Below are 17,035 nucleotides of genomic sequence, written 5' to 3'. Positions count from 1 at the left end.
GATTTTGAAGAGATTAAATATTGAAGCAATAGCTTTCAATGTTGTTTCTCTTTGCAGGTTCGAAAATAATTATAATAATTGTAAGTGTAGAATTATCTTAATAAAATAATAATAAAATAAACCTCTTTGCAGAGCAACAACTTGTTTTTTTTGTTTCAATAAACAACACATTACTGTGATGAGTTATGGGCTTGTAGAATGTTTGTGATGATAAAATTTAATAAAACTCGGTGGAGAAAAAAAATCTTTTTTTTCTTTTTATTATTTTGTATCCGCAATCGTTACAATCATAGATATTTTACATAAACAAGAGATATTGTGCCACAGATAATAACTAATTTTTATATTTATTGGAGTCTACACTTCACAATTACCCGATACATACATAAATATATACTTCTCCTTTAAAAGATAAATCAAAAGGTTAGTTCGGCCGGTCCGGGGAGCCGATGTCGCAGGAGCCACAACCCCGAGGGCAATCCTCGAGTTACATCTTGACTTGCTTAACGCATCTTATCATAATCACCTCATGGAGCGTCGAGCAGGTCTACGGCGCGCAATAAGGCGTCACGGCGTACCTCTACCAGGCGGAAGTCACGGCGCCCAGCAGCAGCGTGTCAGAACTAGGTGAACAACTAATTTCAGATAGATTATGTTCGAATTCTGTCTACTCAATTGGTTCCGGATAGTGTAAGTTGAAATTCAATAAATTTGTAATCGCGACTTCATCCGCGTGGAATAGTTCACAAATAATATGCTTTATTTTAGAACAAATTTGGTTTGCATAAAAAACGTTATAGTGAGCCAACCATAGCATGTTTTTTTTATTTTTATTGCCGTGTAGGCAGACGACCATACGGCCCACCTGATGGAGAGTGGTTACCATGCTCATGGACGTCAGCAATGCCAGGGGCAGAGCCAAGCCGCTGCCTACCGTTTAATACTCTCCACAAGCCTCGTTTGAAGAAGGACATGTCATAGCGCTCGGGAAACACCGTGGAGGGGAGCTCATTCCATAGCCGGATGGTACGTGGCAAAAAATATCTCTGGAAACGCACTGTGGATGAACGTAGTGGCTCCAGGTAGTATGGATGAACTCTACTCCGGTGGCGGGCGGTGCGATGGTAAAAACGAGATGCCGGTATCATCTCGAACAATTCCTCAGAGCACTCCCCATGGAACATACGGTACAGAATACAGAGGGAAATGTGCATGTAGACATGTCGCGCTATCGCGGACTTTTTTTAGATATTTTAAAGGGGAACAATTCTCTCATACATTACTTTAACGAAATTTTAACCGTTTTCGCAGCGCACGCAGTAGAAGCTCTCAAAAGGGAAAAAACCCGATTTTGAAACATTCTTTATTGGTGCTATGCCCGCATTGGTCTTAGCGTGATGTTATATAGCCTATATATAGCCTTTCTCGATAAATGGGTTATCTAACACTGAGGGAATTTTTCAAATCGGACCAGTAGTTCCTGAGATTAGCGCGTTCAAACAAACAAACTCTTCAGCTTTATAATATTAAGTATAGATAAGTTATAATCCAAACCCTTAAATTCTTCAAAAGCAGGTGCTGACGTCACGGAGGGAACACACATGGCGTTTCCGTTGTTGTCCTGTGTAGCGGAAACAATATTATAAAATTTTTCCCCTACCTAATCGTTGGAAGCTTAAGGGGTATTCCAGCTCGAATAGGTAGGTGAGCTCACGGATTCAACCTGACAGAATTTGCTAACACTAGCAAGAGCAGGGCTTCGCTAAATCTACCACCGGATCCGAATCGCAACCCACTGAGAAGATCCGGCGAGAAATCCAGTGGATTTAATCAATTAAGTCTTCAATAACGTACTAGCGACAATCTTAAATTTAATTTTTATAGTTATGGCTGACGTAGGATTTGCGGTTATAAGAATTATATTCACTAGAATGGACGACTACTACCGCTTAAAATGTCTTTCTTCTTCTCAGTCGTGTCACTCTTGACAGAGTGGTCGTGATCGTCATGTAGTGTTGGAAGGGGCAGACTTGATGCGTCTCACGATGTCGCGCCATCTCTCGAGGCCATTCTACTGCATTCATTTAGGGGACCTCCCACTGCAGTTTTAATTTAGTTTTTCCCTATACAAAAAGTCGCTTAAGGTATATAATCAGCCCAGACTGGTAGGCGCAACCACCATAGCTATTTAGCTATATAGGCTATTTTTCGGCTCTCTCTAGACTAAATAGGACAGCTGACACGAATCTATGAATTTAAGGAGCCACGTCGTACCAGCTACGCAATGAGCTCATCTTCACACTATAAAGAAACTAATTCAAGCCTTGCCACATAGAATGTTTTCTGTATTAGTCAATGTAATGATCATATACACGATTAAATTATCTTATGAGCAATGTGTTTACATTGTTAATGCTGTAAACAGCTACCGCATTGACTTGGATTACTCTTCACTCCTTTCAAACTAGAAAATTACGGTTAGAAATAGAACAAGCAATTTGCAAAAACTCATATGCCGCGAGTTTATTAATATTATTATCAATTTATAAAAAGCTAACGCTGCATCGATCAGTGAATATAAGCGGCTGCAAGCCGATCAGTGAATATAAGATCGAAAAATATCTGTTCGGAACTCAGGATTCGGGAGCGTTAACATCCTTCAAATTCTAAGTCAAAACTCGGTTTGCGGGAAAAGGACAGAGAATTCCCGTAATAATTTCCGAAAACTTTAAGTGAATTTATCAGCCGATTTTTTTTTATTGTTTACACCTGGTGTTAAGTGGTTACCGGAGCCCATAGACATCTACAACGTAAATGGCGCTACCCACCTTGAGACATGAGTTCTAAAATCTCAGTATAGTACAACTGCTGCCCCACCCTTCAAGCCGAAATGCATTACTGCTTCAAGGCAGAAATAAGCAGTGCGGTGGTACCTACCCGTGCGGACTCACAAGAGATTCTACCACCAGTAATTAATTTCTCAACACAGTATGATATCTAACTATATTATTTTATAAGTGTATATGGGCGGGTATTATTATAAACACTAGACTACCCTACAAAGAGGTAAATGAAACGATTTGTTTTTCGTCATTTTTCACTTTATTAATTTCATTAATAAATCCTCTCTACAAACGTGACACTGCTTACAGACAATGCCCGAAAAATGTGGAATGCGTAAGTACCTACGACCTTTAGATTCTAAGCTACATAGTGACGTCATACGTACCGATCGCGGAAATATTTTGCGTACATCGAACGCTGGGAAGAGTCAATATTATTGACTAAATTGTTCTGTTTATTAATTGTCTCTTTCTAGTTTGGTCGCACTAGTTTTTTTTAATACATTGCTGCATAAACATTTTCCCAAAATTAATTTATTTTATGATATAATAATTATTATTAATACATCGAGATAGTAGTGTCGTGAAGTGATTTTGCTAATTGTTTGACAACACACCTGTACCAAAAGTTCTGTATAGACTACGTAACAAATATAAATTGTAAATAAAATAATTTTATAACTACATAGTTTGATTTCTTAAAATTTTCTTTTGTACAAGTTAACGATTTAATATTGTGATTTTATATATTTATTTCCTATTGGTTAACAAACAATTTGCTACTGCCATTAATAGTGTTAATTATGGAAAAAAAATTAAGAAAATGATTTGAACAGAAAGTTATATTACAATTTTTTTTAATTTTAAGTAAAATTTCGATTTTAATTTTCCTTTAACACGCCTTGTGCATGAAGCCTTTAATCAATAATAAGTTGGACAATAATTATTTCTCGCGGATATTTTTTTATAACTTATAATAAATCTCATAAATCGTTTATGAAAGCTAAGATGCATCTAAAGATGAGGGTTACGCTTTTTACCCTACACTGCTATACCATCAACACCATAACCTAAACAAAAAAGGGCGTAAGATATATCTCTAGAAATCTCTTCACAACTACGATCTACATGACAATAATTTCCATTTTTATTAACATCTTCAACTTACATTATATACAAACAAACATCTAAATATAATAATACGTCAACTGGCTAAAGTACATATGTACCCTGTTATATACAAATCAAAAATAAACATCTCAACTTATGGGACCATGTACAGCACAAACTGTTTTAAGGACAGTTAATTTACCAAACAAAACTTCATACAGGATACATTATCTACAACTAAAACACCGTATTTACAACGCTAAGGTGGTCCTAGTATGTAAGCTCCAAGTCGCACAGATAAAGTTTAATATTGATTGAAGAAACGAGCATGTAACTGTGAACTTATAATCTGCACCGATTTTCATGAAATCGCGACACATGATTTAAACCATAATAGTGTTCCCAATAATGCTTTCCTTTCCATCCAAGAACTCGGAGTAGCCTGATTCATCACTGCAGGCGCTGTCGCTGTCACCCACACTCTTGAACACTTCAGTTTCGGTGCTAGAAGTCAGACTGTCCGCATCAGTGAGGTTATCAATCAGAGATTCAAAGTTCTCTTCAAAGTTGCTCAAGATACTAGCGCTGAGAGGAGGGTACGTAGATCTACGTCGGAACCCGTTTTTCTCGCCAATAGGGACATGATTTATTTCATTAGAATAATTACCAATTCTATCACCGGTTTCTTCTGCAACTTTGTCTTCTTGGGGTAACGATGGGAGGGAGGTAGGTTCGGAGTCAGAAGCAGCGGTACTGGCAGTCTCGCATCCAGAAGAAACAGATCCATCGTCGCTGTCCGTGACGAGGAAGTTACTAGACAATTTGCATTCTGTCACGTTTGCTGCTGCTGTATCGATTATTTCGTTTGTCTCTACTATTGCTTCAAGTTTATCATCATCATGACTAGTTCCCACATCTTTATTACTCTCTTTGGAGATTAAATCGAGTAGTTCATCTGTAAGTGTAACAGTTTCGCTACCAGGCGACGCTAAAAGACGGTTCATGATGCCTTCGGGACAAGACATCTTCCTTGGACTCTTCACATCCGGCCGTCGCCTGTCAAGTGTCTGTATCGACATATTGTCCATGTCGTTGGAGAATGATGATCTCGTCCATTCATTACACAAGTTAGCTCTTGCGTTCATCTCGGCCTCCTCCTCGTCTTCTTCGGAGCAAAGTTCCTCGATCGCTCCAAGCTTCGGAGCTGATTTGGACCTTTCTAAAGGAGGTCTGTAGTTCATAGAACCAACACTTAAAAGTATTTTACGACGCGGCATGCTGGGGTTGTCATACACGCTGTTCGCAAGACTCAGCCTTGCGTTTTGCTTTGAGATTCTTTCCTTTTTGAACTCAACCAATGCTTGCTTCAACTTGACCTGCAGTTCTTCGGTGATCTTTTTAGATATAGATTCTTTGGTGCATAAAACTGCGTGGCATCGGAGTTCATGTTTGAGCTTCTTGCCTTCGTGACGGTAGACCCAGCAGAAGAGTTTGGGGTAGTGGGGTGGGCTGGCGCAATAAGTGATCCGGTGAGACCAGTACTCGGTTAGTCCGTGTTCTTTGGTAAATCCTTTGAGGCCGGAGTTGGTAACAGAGAGCTTCATGACCACGTCAGGTTTTGTTGATTGCTGGTAGTTGCGCCACAACGTCGCCAGCGGCTTCTCGATGCAGTTCTCACCTGGAAATATAATTATCGATATTAAAAACTTTGTAAATGCTGGTGAAAATTAATATACTAGCTTTACCAAGCTTTTTGTTCTCTAGTGTTTATTGCATTCAAATCATAGTTTCCTAATCCTAGAGCTGGTAAGAGCGTCGTGGTCTAAAACATAAAACGCCCGATGGGATGTGCATTCGAAAACAAGACATGAACCAGTTTTTTTTAAATCTAACAAACTTGTAATTGGGTTGCACAATGAACAATTTCCACGTTCAAGGAATTGTGCCGGCTTATCGAAACAAATTCGCAAAATTCATAAAGGCTCATCGCTAGGGGCAATTGTTGAGATTCGGCGCGATTCATTCACCTTCTTTTTGTTCAATATATTTGGATTCCGGTAACCCCCAACCCCAGGCAGCCCGAAAACTATGTTTTATTAAAAAAAAACTTCGCACTTTCTTTCTTATAAAAATAATTAATTGCTATTATATTTGAATAGGAACACAGAAATATTCATGGTACGAATGAAATCCTCGCGTACTTTTAATGACTCATACAGGGGATCTAGACATATTATATATTCTAAAATGCGCTGTAAAGCTTAGAAGATAAGAGCTTATAGAATGGAAACTGATGAGGACCTTCAGAGGGGCTACGAATGGTAATGTCCGGGTCGTGGAACGTCGCTGCCTCCTGTTCGAATGTACTTCGGGAACAAACGAGTCGGAACAGGTTTTTTGGAACCCATAAAAATATTCTAATTTGTTTTAACTGGTTTCGAGCGTAGTTTTTCCACGAACGCTGACGGCTATTTGCCTGCGGATACGTGTTTCATTGCATTTAGTCGCATTTTTTTATGTCATTGGGTTACAAATAGTCATTATTTTACTACGTAGAACACAATGATGAATTTACAAAGGACAATGCCCAAAAGTGGGCCAACTTTATGTCAAAACTATTTGTACTTGAAAAACTATGCCTTATTTTTTTACGTCGTTTAGTTTATGTATCAACATTTCTTTCGCCCTGGCATTGTTTTACAAAAAAATAAATTACTTATTTGTTAACATCCCAAAACTTAGTGCCATAGTTTTAAAATTCGCCAATAGGCAAAGGGCTTAGCCCATACAGCCTTATAGTAAACCTATATGCTGCCAAACGAAAGAGTTGTCTGTGACTTGAACAACAAATTAAAAAAAATAACTAATGGTTATAATTCAGACTTTTTAGTTTATTTTTGTTCAATTCAATATTTATATATTGTAATAATAATTATTACTTAAAACCATGAGTTATTTTATTTAATATTTTTAGATATTATTGATTCCATTAGTAAAAATTTCAATGGCCTACCATTACTCTATTCTTATTATGTATGATCAGAGAGTTTTGGCAGCAACCCGAGTGAAGCGTCACTTAAAGTTTTATTTTAATGTTTTTTTAATAGTTTATTGTGATGTATAATATATAAATTGGGCGTTGTTTTGTGTATTAAACGTCAATAATCGTTGTTCACGATTATTGAGGCATTGGAATAAAACTGTGGCTAACATAGCGGTGACTGTTTTTTTTTTCAAGATAAAAGGTCTGCGGAAATTCATGCTCACTCAATGAGCTATTCATCGAGTTGACGTCAAAACTCCCAAAAAGCAATAAAAAGAGATACACCGGCTTTTTATTGACATAAAAAAATATAACTACGACAGACTAGGCTGTATAGGCTACGCTCTTTGCCTGCTTATTGGCGAATTTAAAAACAACAACAACAATATCGTTGTCGGCTTCCGGATTTTCATTTCATTTTATTATTATTAAGAGGATATAATAATAATAAAATGTACGTAAGGGCTTATTTCTAGCAACATTAACCACAATTAGCTTATTTAATACTGTAAATAATGATGAAAGCAATTATTGATTTCGAAAAAAACAATTAACAACTTAATTTTAGCTGCAGAAAAAAACAGATTTCTCTTAAACCTGGGTGAGAATATAAAAATAGTTTTCTGAATATGAAAAGATATTTCTTTGTCTATCAAAATAAGTTAAAACCATCATGACGCGACAACTTTTTTTAGGGACCCAAACGCCCATAGAAAATGGGCATTGTCCTTTGGCATGGTATTAGGTTGTTTTTGAATGCGTAAAGCCTGTACCTTCAAATGGGAGAACGAGACGCAAATAGACGGTAAAGTGTTGACCTTTTGGGCGACACAAAACACACCGTATCACCAAAAAAAAACGAAAGGTCACGATCACACAAAATTTAATGTTGATATATTTTCTCTGTGATTTCAAAGTTCATTTGCAAATTTTTAACATATAAACAAGTTATATGAAAGAAGTAATGTATTCATTTATTCTTTTGATTGCGATCCAAATTGATTCTGAACAACGGTTTTAAGAAAAAACGTATTTGGTTCACAAATATTGGTTTTTGTAGGACAGTGACGATCTGATGTTATACTGACCGAATAACGAAGATTGCAGGCGATTTGGGTGGTGCATTCCACAAACAACTTAAAATTTCTGGTTCTCTATTTGATAACATAAGGTAAACATTATTGAAGTTTTTTTTTCAGGGTGGGAGCCGAACCTCCTACAAGGTCCCCGTGCCAAGGTAGTGCGCGGGGTATGTGGGACTTGACCATTTGCAGATGTTGGGAGCAGACCGCGGACCCAAGGAGTTTTAGGGTCCTACCGCACTAAACGACTCTCCTGCACTCTTACACCCGACCTGCGATCTCCGCCCGGGGTCAAAACCCGGTCAGAGTAGGAGGTTCCCGCGGTTCCCCTACAACCAGACTCGCGGCGCCACCCAACCGTTATTGAGGTTAAATTTACTTTTGACTTCTTGCACTTTTCTAAGTCTTGACTGTAGTGTCTATAGGCAGGTGTGCTCCGCCTCCAAGCTAGAGTGCACGATGCGTGGTATTAAAGCTAATATCTTACATCAGATTCCAGTTTGATATCAAATTTCAAATTCGTTTTAGAATAAAAGTAAACATAAAAACAGCAGAGGTTGCGGTCAAACCGCTATTTCTGCCTGATTATGCTAGACTTATTTTTAGACTTGCACGAAAGCGCTAATGATATTAGAAGCTAGACTGAAATGAAGATTGCATTTAGAGAAAATGTTGAATTTGAATTTGAATTTGAATTTTGTCATTAGTATAATTTACTAATGAAGGGTCCAAAATTGACCCGCAGTTGCCGGTTACGTCACCGCTCACCTTGATAGGTGATTTTGATATTTGACTTATAGGTGTCATTTATGAAATAGCACATTCACAAACCTGATTAATTTATAATGATCTGTGAAATTGTCTACGCATCACCGGGAAATAAAAGATACATAATAACGACCAGTCTAACTAAGGACATAGTATAAGCCGCAGTGGAGGCGGCAACACAATATATTATTATTAATATGTTTATCCCAACATGTCAGTATTACAATTTTTTTCTCAATCACCGAGTGCAACAAAAAGAGGTGATTAAATAGATAGATGCCCTTCGTCAATAACAAACAGATTGGAATTTAATATCATTCATAGCCGTAAAAAGAAGCAGGCATCGTTCGCTGTGTGAGCTGCTAACGTCTATCGCTAGTTCTAAGCAAAGAATTTGAATATTTGCCAACTACATACTACTAGTATTACATCAGTGCTCGAATGTACGCGCTTAAAATGACAATTAGTGAAATGCCCCAGTTTAAGTGAATAGCAGGCGTGTCAATGCAATTGATCATCACTACATAGTATAAAACAAAGTCGCTTTCTCTGTCCCTATATCGCTATGTATGCTTAAATCTTTAAAACTAGGCAACGGATTTTGATGCGGTTTTTTTTAATAGATAGAGTGATTGAAGAGGAAGTTTTATATGTATAATAACATCCATTAAATAGTGGAGAAATCAATAATAAATTACAGTTTCCGAAGCGAAGCGAGGGCGGGTCGCTAGTATTTAGAATAAATTAGTAAATTATCACTAGACAAGTGACATCAGGTTATTTTTGTTTTCTATTTCGTTTTAGATATAAAAACACTTGCTTAATTGGAAAACATTAAAAATGATTTTGACTTCAATAAGGAAATTTGTCAAGCCGTAAAATGATCATACTATTTTTGCGGTCGCAGGCAAACAAATCCACCTGACTCTTCAGTCGAAACACTTTTTACGGGTGTCCAAGATCGACAACATTACTATTTTGTTTGCGTCAGAGCTCGAGCATAAAGTTAGACACATATTACCCATGTCACTTTAGTACGTAGTGAAAAGACGTCACACCAAGTCACTACTCTCAATCATGAACCGTTCTCTAGCCAACCACCGTACACTTTTACTGTTACCAGTTACCGACTACTGCTAACAGTATTGTTACCAGTCTAGTCTCGCCTCATCTAGTCTTGCTTTAAAAATAAAAAATATGTTATATATTATTTATAAAATGATGATTTATTGTACAGGTACAGGAGCAAACTCTAGGATTATTACATTTCGGGACGTGTGAAGCTAAACTCACAAGGTCGTTTCTCCCACATATATTTTAAGTCTTGTCTTCATTTTTATTGCTTTGATGGGTGCACGAGCTCACAGGCAACCTGGTGTTAAGTGGTCAATTCACGGTGGCTTCACGGTAGAAATAGGCAGGGTGGTGGTACCTACCCGCGCAGACTCACAAGAGGTCCTACCACCAGTAAAAAATATTTTCAATACTTTCAAACGAGTACTGATAAACATCGTAACACCTAATCATGACATTTCCCACTTACTTCGCTAGCTACACAATAAGACGAATAAATTAAATGAATATTAAATTAATCTCAGGGATGGCTGATAATAATGAAAATCTTATTGTATTGGAATAACAAGTGTCTCCCCATTTAAACAGAAAAAAAATGATTTTATTTATAGCCAGAATAGAACACACCACCGTTTATTACGCATATAAAATAAATACTCAAAAATATACAGATTAGTATGAAGGGTCACGAATTCTCATGTCGAGCGATACACGATTTACTTCGTTAAGAAACGTGGAGTGCATGTTAACGTTTAATTATGTTTACTTAGATAAGACGTGTGTAGAGACGCTGAAATTATTCTTAATGAGACAAACAGACGCAAATACATTTTTTTTAAACTAACTTACGGTCACAATTTAATGCAACGTATATAAATTGGCAATGTTACGGCGACGGTAACCACTTACCATCAGGTAGGCCGTACGCTAGTCTGCCTACAAAGGCAAAAAAAAGTGTTGATTTCCTAGCGGGCTACGCAGTATCGCCAAATGTATGCAACATTACTCTCATACGTTGATGCTACTATGACGAAAACCTCTCCGATGACCAAGCAACAGATTATATTACTAGATACTACTAATTACTAAATACTTAACTATGTATTCAACGAAAGATTTGGAGAAACCATAATCAAGGAATAACTTTGTGTTTTTGAATACAGATCAGACAAAGTTGGTAAGTTTTTTGCGCCTGCCGTCGCCTGTAGGGGCAAGTCCCTGCATCTTAATTATTTCTGCCGTCAAGTAGTCATATGTTTTAGGATTGCCGTTATTAAAATATAATTGATATTTCGACCTTTCATGCTTCAATGCGGAAGTCGCTATTGGAGTTGCAATGCTATAGAATTCGGTTATAACTTAACGTCAGGAAACACGGTTATCCATGTTCAATCTACAATCTCCATGTACAATTTACCACAATTAGAACATCATATTGTAGTAAGTATACATATTTACACTATCAATAATATACAGTCGTCATAATCACTTGCTCAGTGCTTGTGTGCGTGCAAAAATATATTAAACTAAATATAATATTTAAATAAATACCGATCACGTCAGTGAGTCGCATTATTTGTGGGAAAATTAGCAAATAACTAAACATGTTAATTGTACGTTATTTGTAATTAGCATTCGCATTACAAGTTGTATTTTAATAGATGAAACTACATAAGATTGCAACATCAAGTCACAGGATCTCAGTTAAAATAGTCTGTTCGTCAATTACGTGTTTAAAAGATTGAAGCTATGAGCTATTATTTTGCTTATTTTTCTGTTACCCTGTTGAGTAGTCAACTGCTATAAAACGCACACTGTGCTCGCTTTGAGCGATGTACATATATGTACTTGTATCGGGTTCAAATCCCAGGGGCAAGTCTTAATGTTTCTAAGCCCCCACCCAATTTGTGCTTACGAGTGCCTTCCAAGTTGAAGAGACAATATCGTATAATAAAATGAATACATAGTTGCCCGGGAAAGTTCTCCTCCGAAGACTCTGGTTGATCTACTGAATTTGTATTGTGCTAGAATACGTTAGCATACGATACAGGCTGCCAACTGTAAAAAGTCGTCAGAATAATTATGCAAATTTTGGGACAACTTCAAACATATTGGTTTATGGTCAGTATCGAACCTTCGATCTTTATCTAAATGATTCAATTTCGTCGGTAAAGAAACATGTCTAAATGTTTATTCACGTTTTTAATGTAACTTATTTGACACAATATTACTCGCGCAAACACTTTGTTCTTATAGTTACACATATATTCACATATTCATATAGTTATTCGTTTTACTTCCAGAAATTTAGATAAATTATTACGTCGATGCATTATCTTTTATCATCTTATTTCTATTATTTACGGCATTGTAAAAGTTGACTAACGCAAACGCACCGAAAACATAAAGGATTAAATGAAATGTCAGATCAGAGTTTGAACAATCCGGTATTTTATAGCAAAATATAATGGTTAAAATCTTGAATATACAGCCAGCGAAATATTTAATAGTCGCAATTATTTCTTAATAGTAATTGTTTAGTTAAAAAAACCACGAACTTTAATTATCCGAGGCGGATCTGTCTTATTAAAGTTATGATAACAATTATAAGCAATTTTAAACGACAATACGTTGCCGATAGCGGCGATAAAACTTAAAATATGGTTTGTTTTTTATCTGTAATTTTATAGCGTTATATAATAGTTTATGTGTCTACAATATCTAGGCAATATGTGTGTATAGTTATAGGAAGATAAACTATTTCATACATTGCGTAAAGAAACTCGAATGTCTGGAGGTTGTACGAGTATTTTATATTCATTGTCGTTAACATATTCATTGGTCTCCTAGACTACTTCTCCCTTCAAAGGTAAATCGGATGTTATTCTAGTTGTGTTGTCATATGTTAGTTCGGTCGCGACCGTATGCTGTTGGGCAAGCGAGTTACGTCAGTCGGGTGTAATGCCCGCGATCCACCGGCTGCTTGTGTAACGCTGGCTTGAGGCTGCTATCCACGGATCAAGCTACAACTAGCCACTATAATATATTTTGACGTTTTGTCAACTTGTCTATAGATCATATATGAGAAATGATATGGTAAACGGTCACGTAATAATTTGGAAGAAGCCATGTTAACTAATACTCCGGATCCTGAAGATTTCGTGGCCTATTAGATACGGCACCTTGTATTGATTATACCGGGAGTACCAAAAAGTTGTTTACGAAGTGTACGAAAACTGAAGGAATAACAGAAATAAGATGAATGCCTTTCTTAACGTATACGTAACTAATGTTGGTGAAGAAGACTCGCAGTTTTAGTCGATCTCATGTCTTAAGATGTGTATTCATGTCTAAGAGTTTCGGTAATTAGTAAACACAAGTGATCGATGGGCCTGTTTTGCCCACCTAGAGCAATACAAGCAAGCGTTCTACAGAATTCTAGCTTTTGTCACAAACGCTGAAACGATAGATACGAGATATAAATATTGATATATATTTTCACATCAAACTAACACTGCACGCCCGCATTGAGAATCATCGTTCTCCTGTTGTTCTCCCAGTCACCTGGGGTTGGCGCAACATGTTTTCTCCATCGATACTCCTCTATCATATACCATTTTTTCGCTCAATCCCCGCTACACATATCGTCTCTCACGCCCGCATAGTCCATTGAGTTTCTCGCCGGATCTTCTCAGTGGGTTGCGTTTCCGATCCGGTGGTAGATTCTGCAAAGCACTGTTCTTTCTAGGGCCAGTGTTAGCAACACTCCCGGTTTGAGCCTCGTGAGCACACGTCAAGAGGAAGCTGGAATACCCTCTCAAGTATTAGAAAAGGTAGCAAAAAAATAATGCTCGCTTCGAGAATACAGGAGCCATTGCCACCTGGAGAAAGCCACGCGCTTAACATAGCATAGCGTGCTAGGTGTAAGGCCAGCATCAAGCCCTGTTATGTGTAACATTCTTGTGGATTTTCTTAGAAAAAGCCTCTCGTTGCAAATTTCTCGGATTCAACCTAAGTTGAAATTCGAATATGTTATTTGAAGCTCGTTATACGGTTACATACATACTTGTAGCTACGGACGATCGTATGGGAATGGGACAAAGAAGCGCTCACGGCTGATATGTGAGTGACATGCCCGATGTAGTCACATAATACATCAGTTTTATAACACATATCATATAAACAACATTAATAAAGAAGAAAATAGACTTCAACAAAAAAAAAACTAAGTTATAAATTTCACTAAAAATCAAAATATCCTCGTAGTCGAAGTGCATGTGTGCATTATAAATGTGGCGTGTATATATTTTGTGTAGCTTTAAGTTTATTTTATTGTATAGTGTTATTATTATAGTGTATAGTGTATTTAGTCTAAAATATATTTTATGTTAAATTAAATAATATTATTTCCGGACAAGCAGTTAAATTTTATATATATATAGTGGTGGCTACGCATCCTCGGCGCCCGCGGCCCGATGGAGCGGCTCCGCTGCCGGCCGTGCAGTTCGATCAGTTGGCTCGCCACTAGTCGCCACTACGGACACGCACGACGTATATGTCTCTAAATAACGCTGCTTCCGATTAGCTATAATTTCCTTGTAACTTCAGCTTTGTTGCTTTCTCGTGGTACATATACTCCTTCTTGTGGTGTTGACTATTATTGTGTTTAAAAATAACAAATAAACTGTATAAACCTGTGGGAACTATTATTCAGTTTTAACACCCTACGCTAACCAACACCCACATTGGTGACCCCGTCAGAACACGGAAATGAGTGTATCCAAAAAACAAGTTGTGTCTGCGGAACAAAATCGTGGTGATGTTCCAGAAACTTATCGTGTGGGCGTGCGGATACCCCCATTTTACGCCGAGAAACCCTCACTTTGGTTCTCCCAGATGGAAGCACAGTTTGCTTTAGCAAACATCAAGACGGACGAGACAAAGTTTTACTACGTCACAGGCAACCTGGATCCACAATTTGCAAGCGAGGTCGAAGATATAATTTGCTACCCACCCACGGAAGAAAAATATGAAAAATTGAAAACTGAACTCATAAAGAGGCTGTCAGCATCGCGTGAGAAAAAGGTAAAGCAGCTTCTTATGCATGAAGAGCTTGGGGACAGAAAACCATCGCAGTTCTACCGCCACCTTCTTAATTTGGCTGGACCTGGGGTTCCGGAGGAGTTTCTGCGCACAATTTGGACAAGTCGCCTACCCAACAGTACGCAAGCCATCATCGCGTCACAGACCAAGGCCGATATGGATGAACTTACGGAACTAGCCGACAGAGTTCACGACGTAGTCGGCTCGCAAATTGCATCGACATCCGTCGTCACAGCATCATCGGGGACTTCTAGTGACGGTATGGCCCTCCAGATTGCCGCGCTGACCAGGCAGGTGGAAAAGCTAACAGGAAGAATGGAACGAATGTCTCGACCCAGGCGACGCTTCGACAGCCGTACGCGTAATCGTTCGAGCTCCACAAGATCACAATCCAATTACCGACGGTACCCTCTATGTTGGTACCACCACAAATTCGGGGAGGAAGCTAAAAAATGCATCAGACCATGTGACCATCACACAGCGGGAAATGCAAGGGGCAATCAATAATGGCGACCGATGATTGCCCGAGCGCTGGTCGCTTGTTCGTCACCGATCGAACATCAAAGACGCAGTTTCTGGTCGATACAGGTAGCGACCTCTGCGTTTTTCCTCGGTCGGCATTGCCCGAACGCCGGCAAAAGACCAGCTACCAATTATGTGCAGCAAACGGAACGCCCATTTGTACATATGGTTACAAAAATTTTATTTTAAACTTAGGACTACGCCGTGACTTCACCTGGCAATTTATAGTCGCTGACGTCACAAAGGCAATAATAGGTGTAGATTTCTTGTCGTTTTACAATTTAATTGTTGATTGCAGGAACCACCGTCTTATGGACAATAATACAACACTCGCGGCCCCGGCTTCTCCTGCCTGCCCGTCTGATGTTGTTTCTTCGGTAAAGGTACTCATTGGTGACAGCACATACCATCACATACTAAGAGAGTATCCTGACATCACCCGTCCTTCAGGTATTCATCGCACACCAACACATAATACGTTACATTACATAAATACTACACCTGGGCCACCAGTTTCATGTACACCGCGTAGGCTGGCCCCCAACAAACTAAAAATTGCAAAAGAGGAGTTTGATGCGATGCTGCGTAATGGCACAGCCAGACCCTCAAAATCACCATGGTCATCTCCGTTGCACTTGGCCCCCAAGAAGGACAATGGATGGCGACCTTGTGGGGACTATCGGATGTTGAACGCCAGAACAGTGCCAGACAAATACCCAATCAGACACATTCACGATTTTTCACACAGTCTATCAGGTTGCTCTGTGTTTTCCACTATTGACCTTGAAAAAGCCTACAATCAAATTCCCGTGAACCCTGAGGACATTCCAAAGACGGCCATTACAACAAGCTTTGGGCTATATGAATTTCCATATATGACCTTTGGACTCCGTAACGCTGGACAGACTTTTCAGCGTTTCGTTGACGAAATGCTGCGTGGTCTGGATTTCTGTTACGCTTATTTGGACGATTTTTTAATTTTTTCGAAAGACCAAAACGAACATGAGGACCACTTACGTCAAATTTTCACCCGTCTTCAAGAATACGGCATGGTCATCAACACTGCTAAATGTGTCTTCGGTGTAAGCGAGGTATCTTTCTTAGGTTATAGTATATCAGCCAAAGGTACCAGACCGTTACCAGATAAAGTGGAGGCCATCAAGAGATACCCTGTTCCTAAGACCGTTCGGGAGCTCCGACGATTTTTAGGGATGATAAACTTTTATAGGCGGTTCATACCTAATGCTGTGCAGAGCCAGGCTCCTTTAAATGCCTTATTAACAGGATCTGCAAAAGGTTCTCACCCTGTACACTTCACGTCAGAGGAGACAACAGCATTCAACAATTGCAAAGAAAGCCTTTGCAAAGCTGCAATGCTGGCGCACCCAGACTGTGAGGCTAAGCTTGCAATTATGACCGACGCCTCCGACTCAGCTGTAGGTGCCGTGTTGCAGCAGTGCAGAGATGGAAAGCCATGGCAACCACTTGCA

General features: G+C 38.6%; 1 protein-coding gene across 1 annotated transcript in view; it reads right to left on the bottom strand.

The window, feature by feature from the left end:
- Window positions 1–3,079: 3,079 nt before the first annotated feature.
- Window positions 3,080–17,035, bottom strand: part of LOC114252505 (uncharacterized) — a 75,446-nt gene continuing 61,490 nt past the window's right edge. Inside the window, exon 2 of the mRNA XM_028186980.2 lies at window positions 3,080–5,631. Within this exon, the coding sequence (XP_028042781.2) occupies window positions 4,337–5,631 (1,295 nt within the window). The 3' untranslated portion in view covers window positions 3,080–4,336. The remainder of the gene's footprint in view (window positions 5,632–17,035) is intronic.

The sequence above is a fragment of the Bombyx mandarina genome, chromosome 15 (assembly GCF_030267445.1).
Source record: "Bombyx mandarina strain Sakado chromosome 15, ASM3026744v2".
NCBI lineage: Eukaryota > Metazoa > Arthropoda > Insecta > Lepidoptera > Bombycidae > Bombyx > Bombyx mandarina.
The sequence above is the reverse complement of the archived record's forward strand: the minus strand, read 5'-3'. Positions and strand labels throughout refer to the sequence as shown.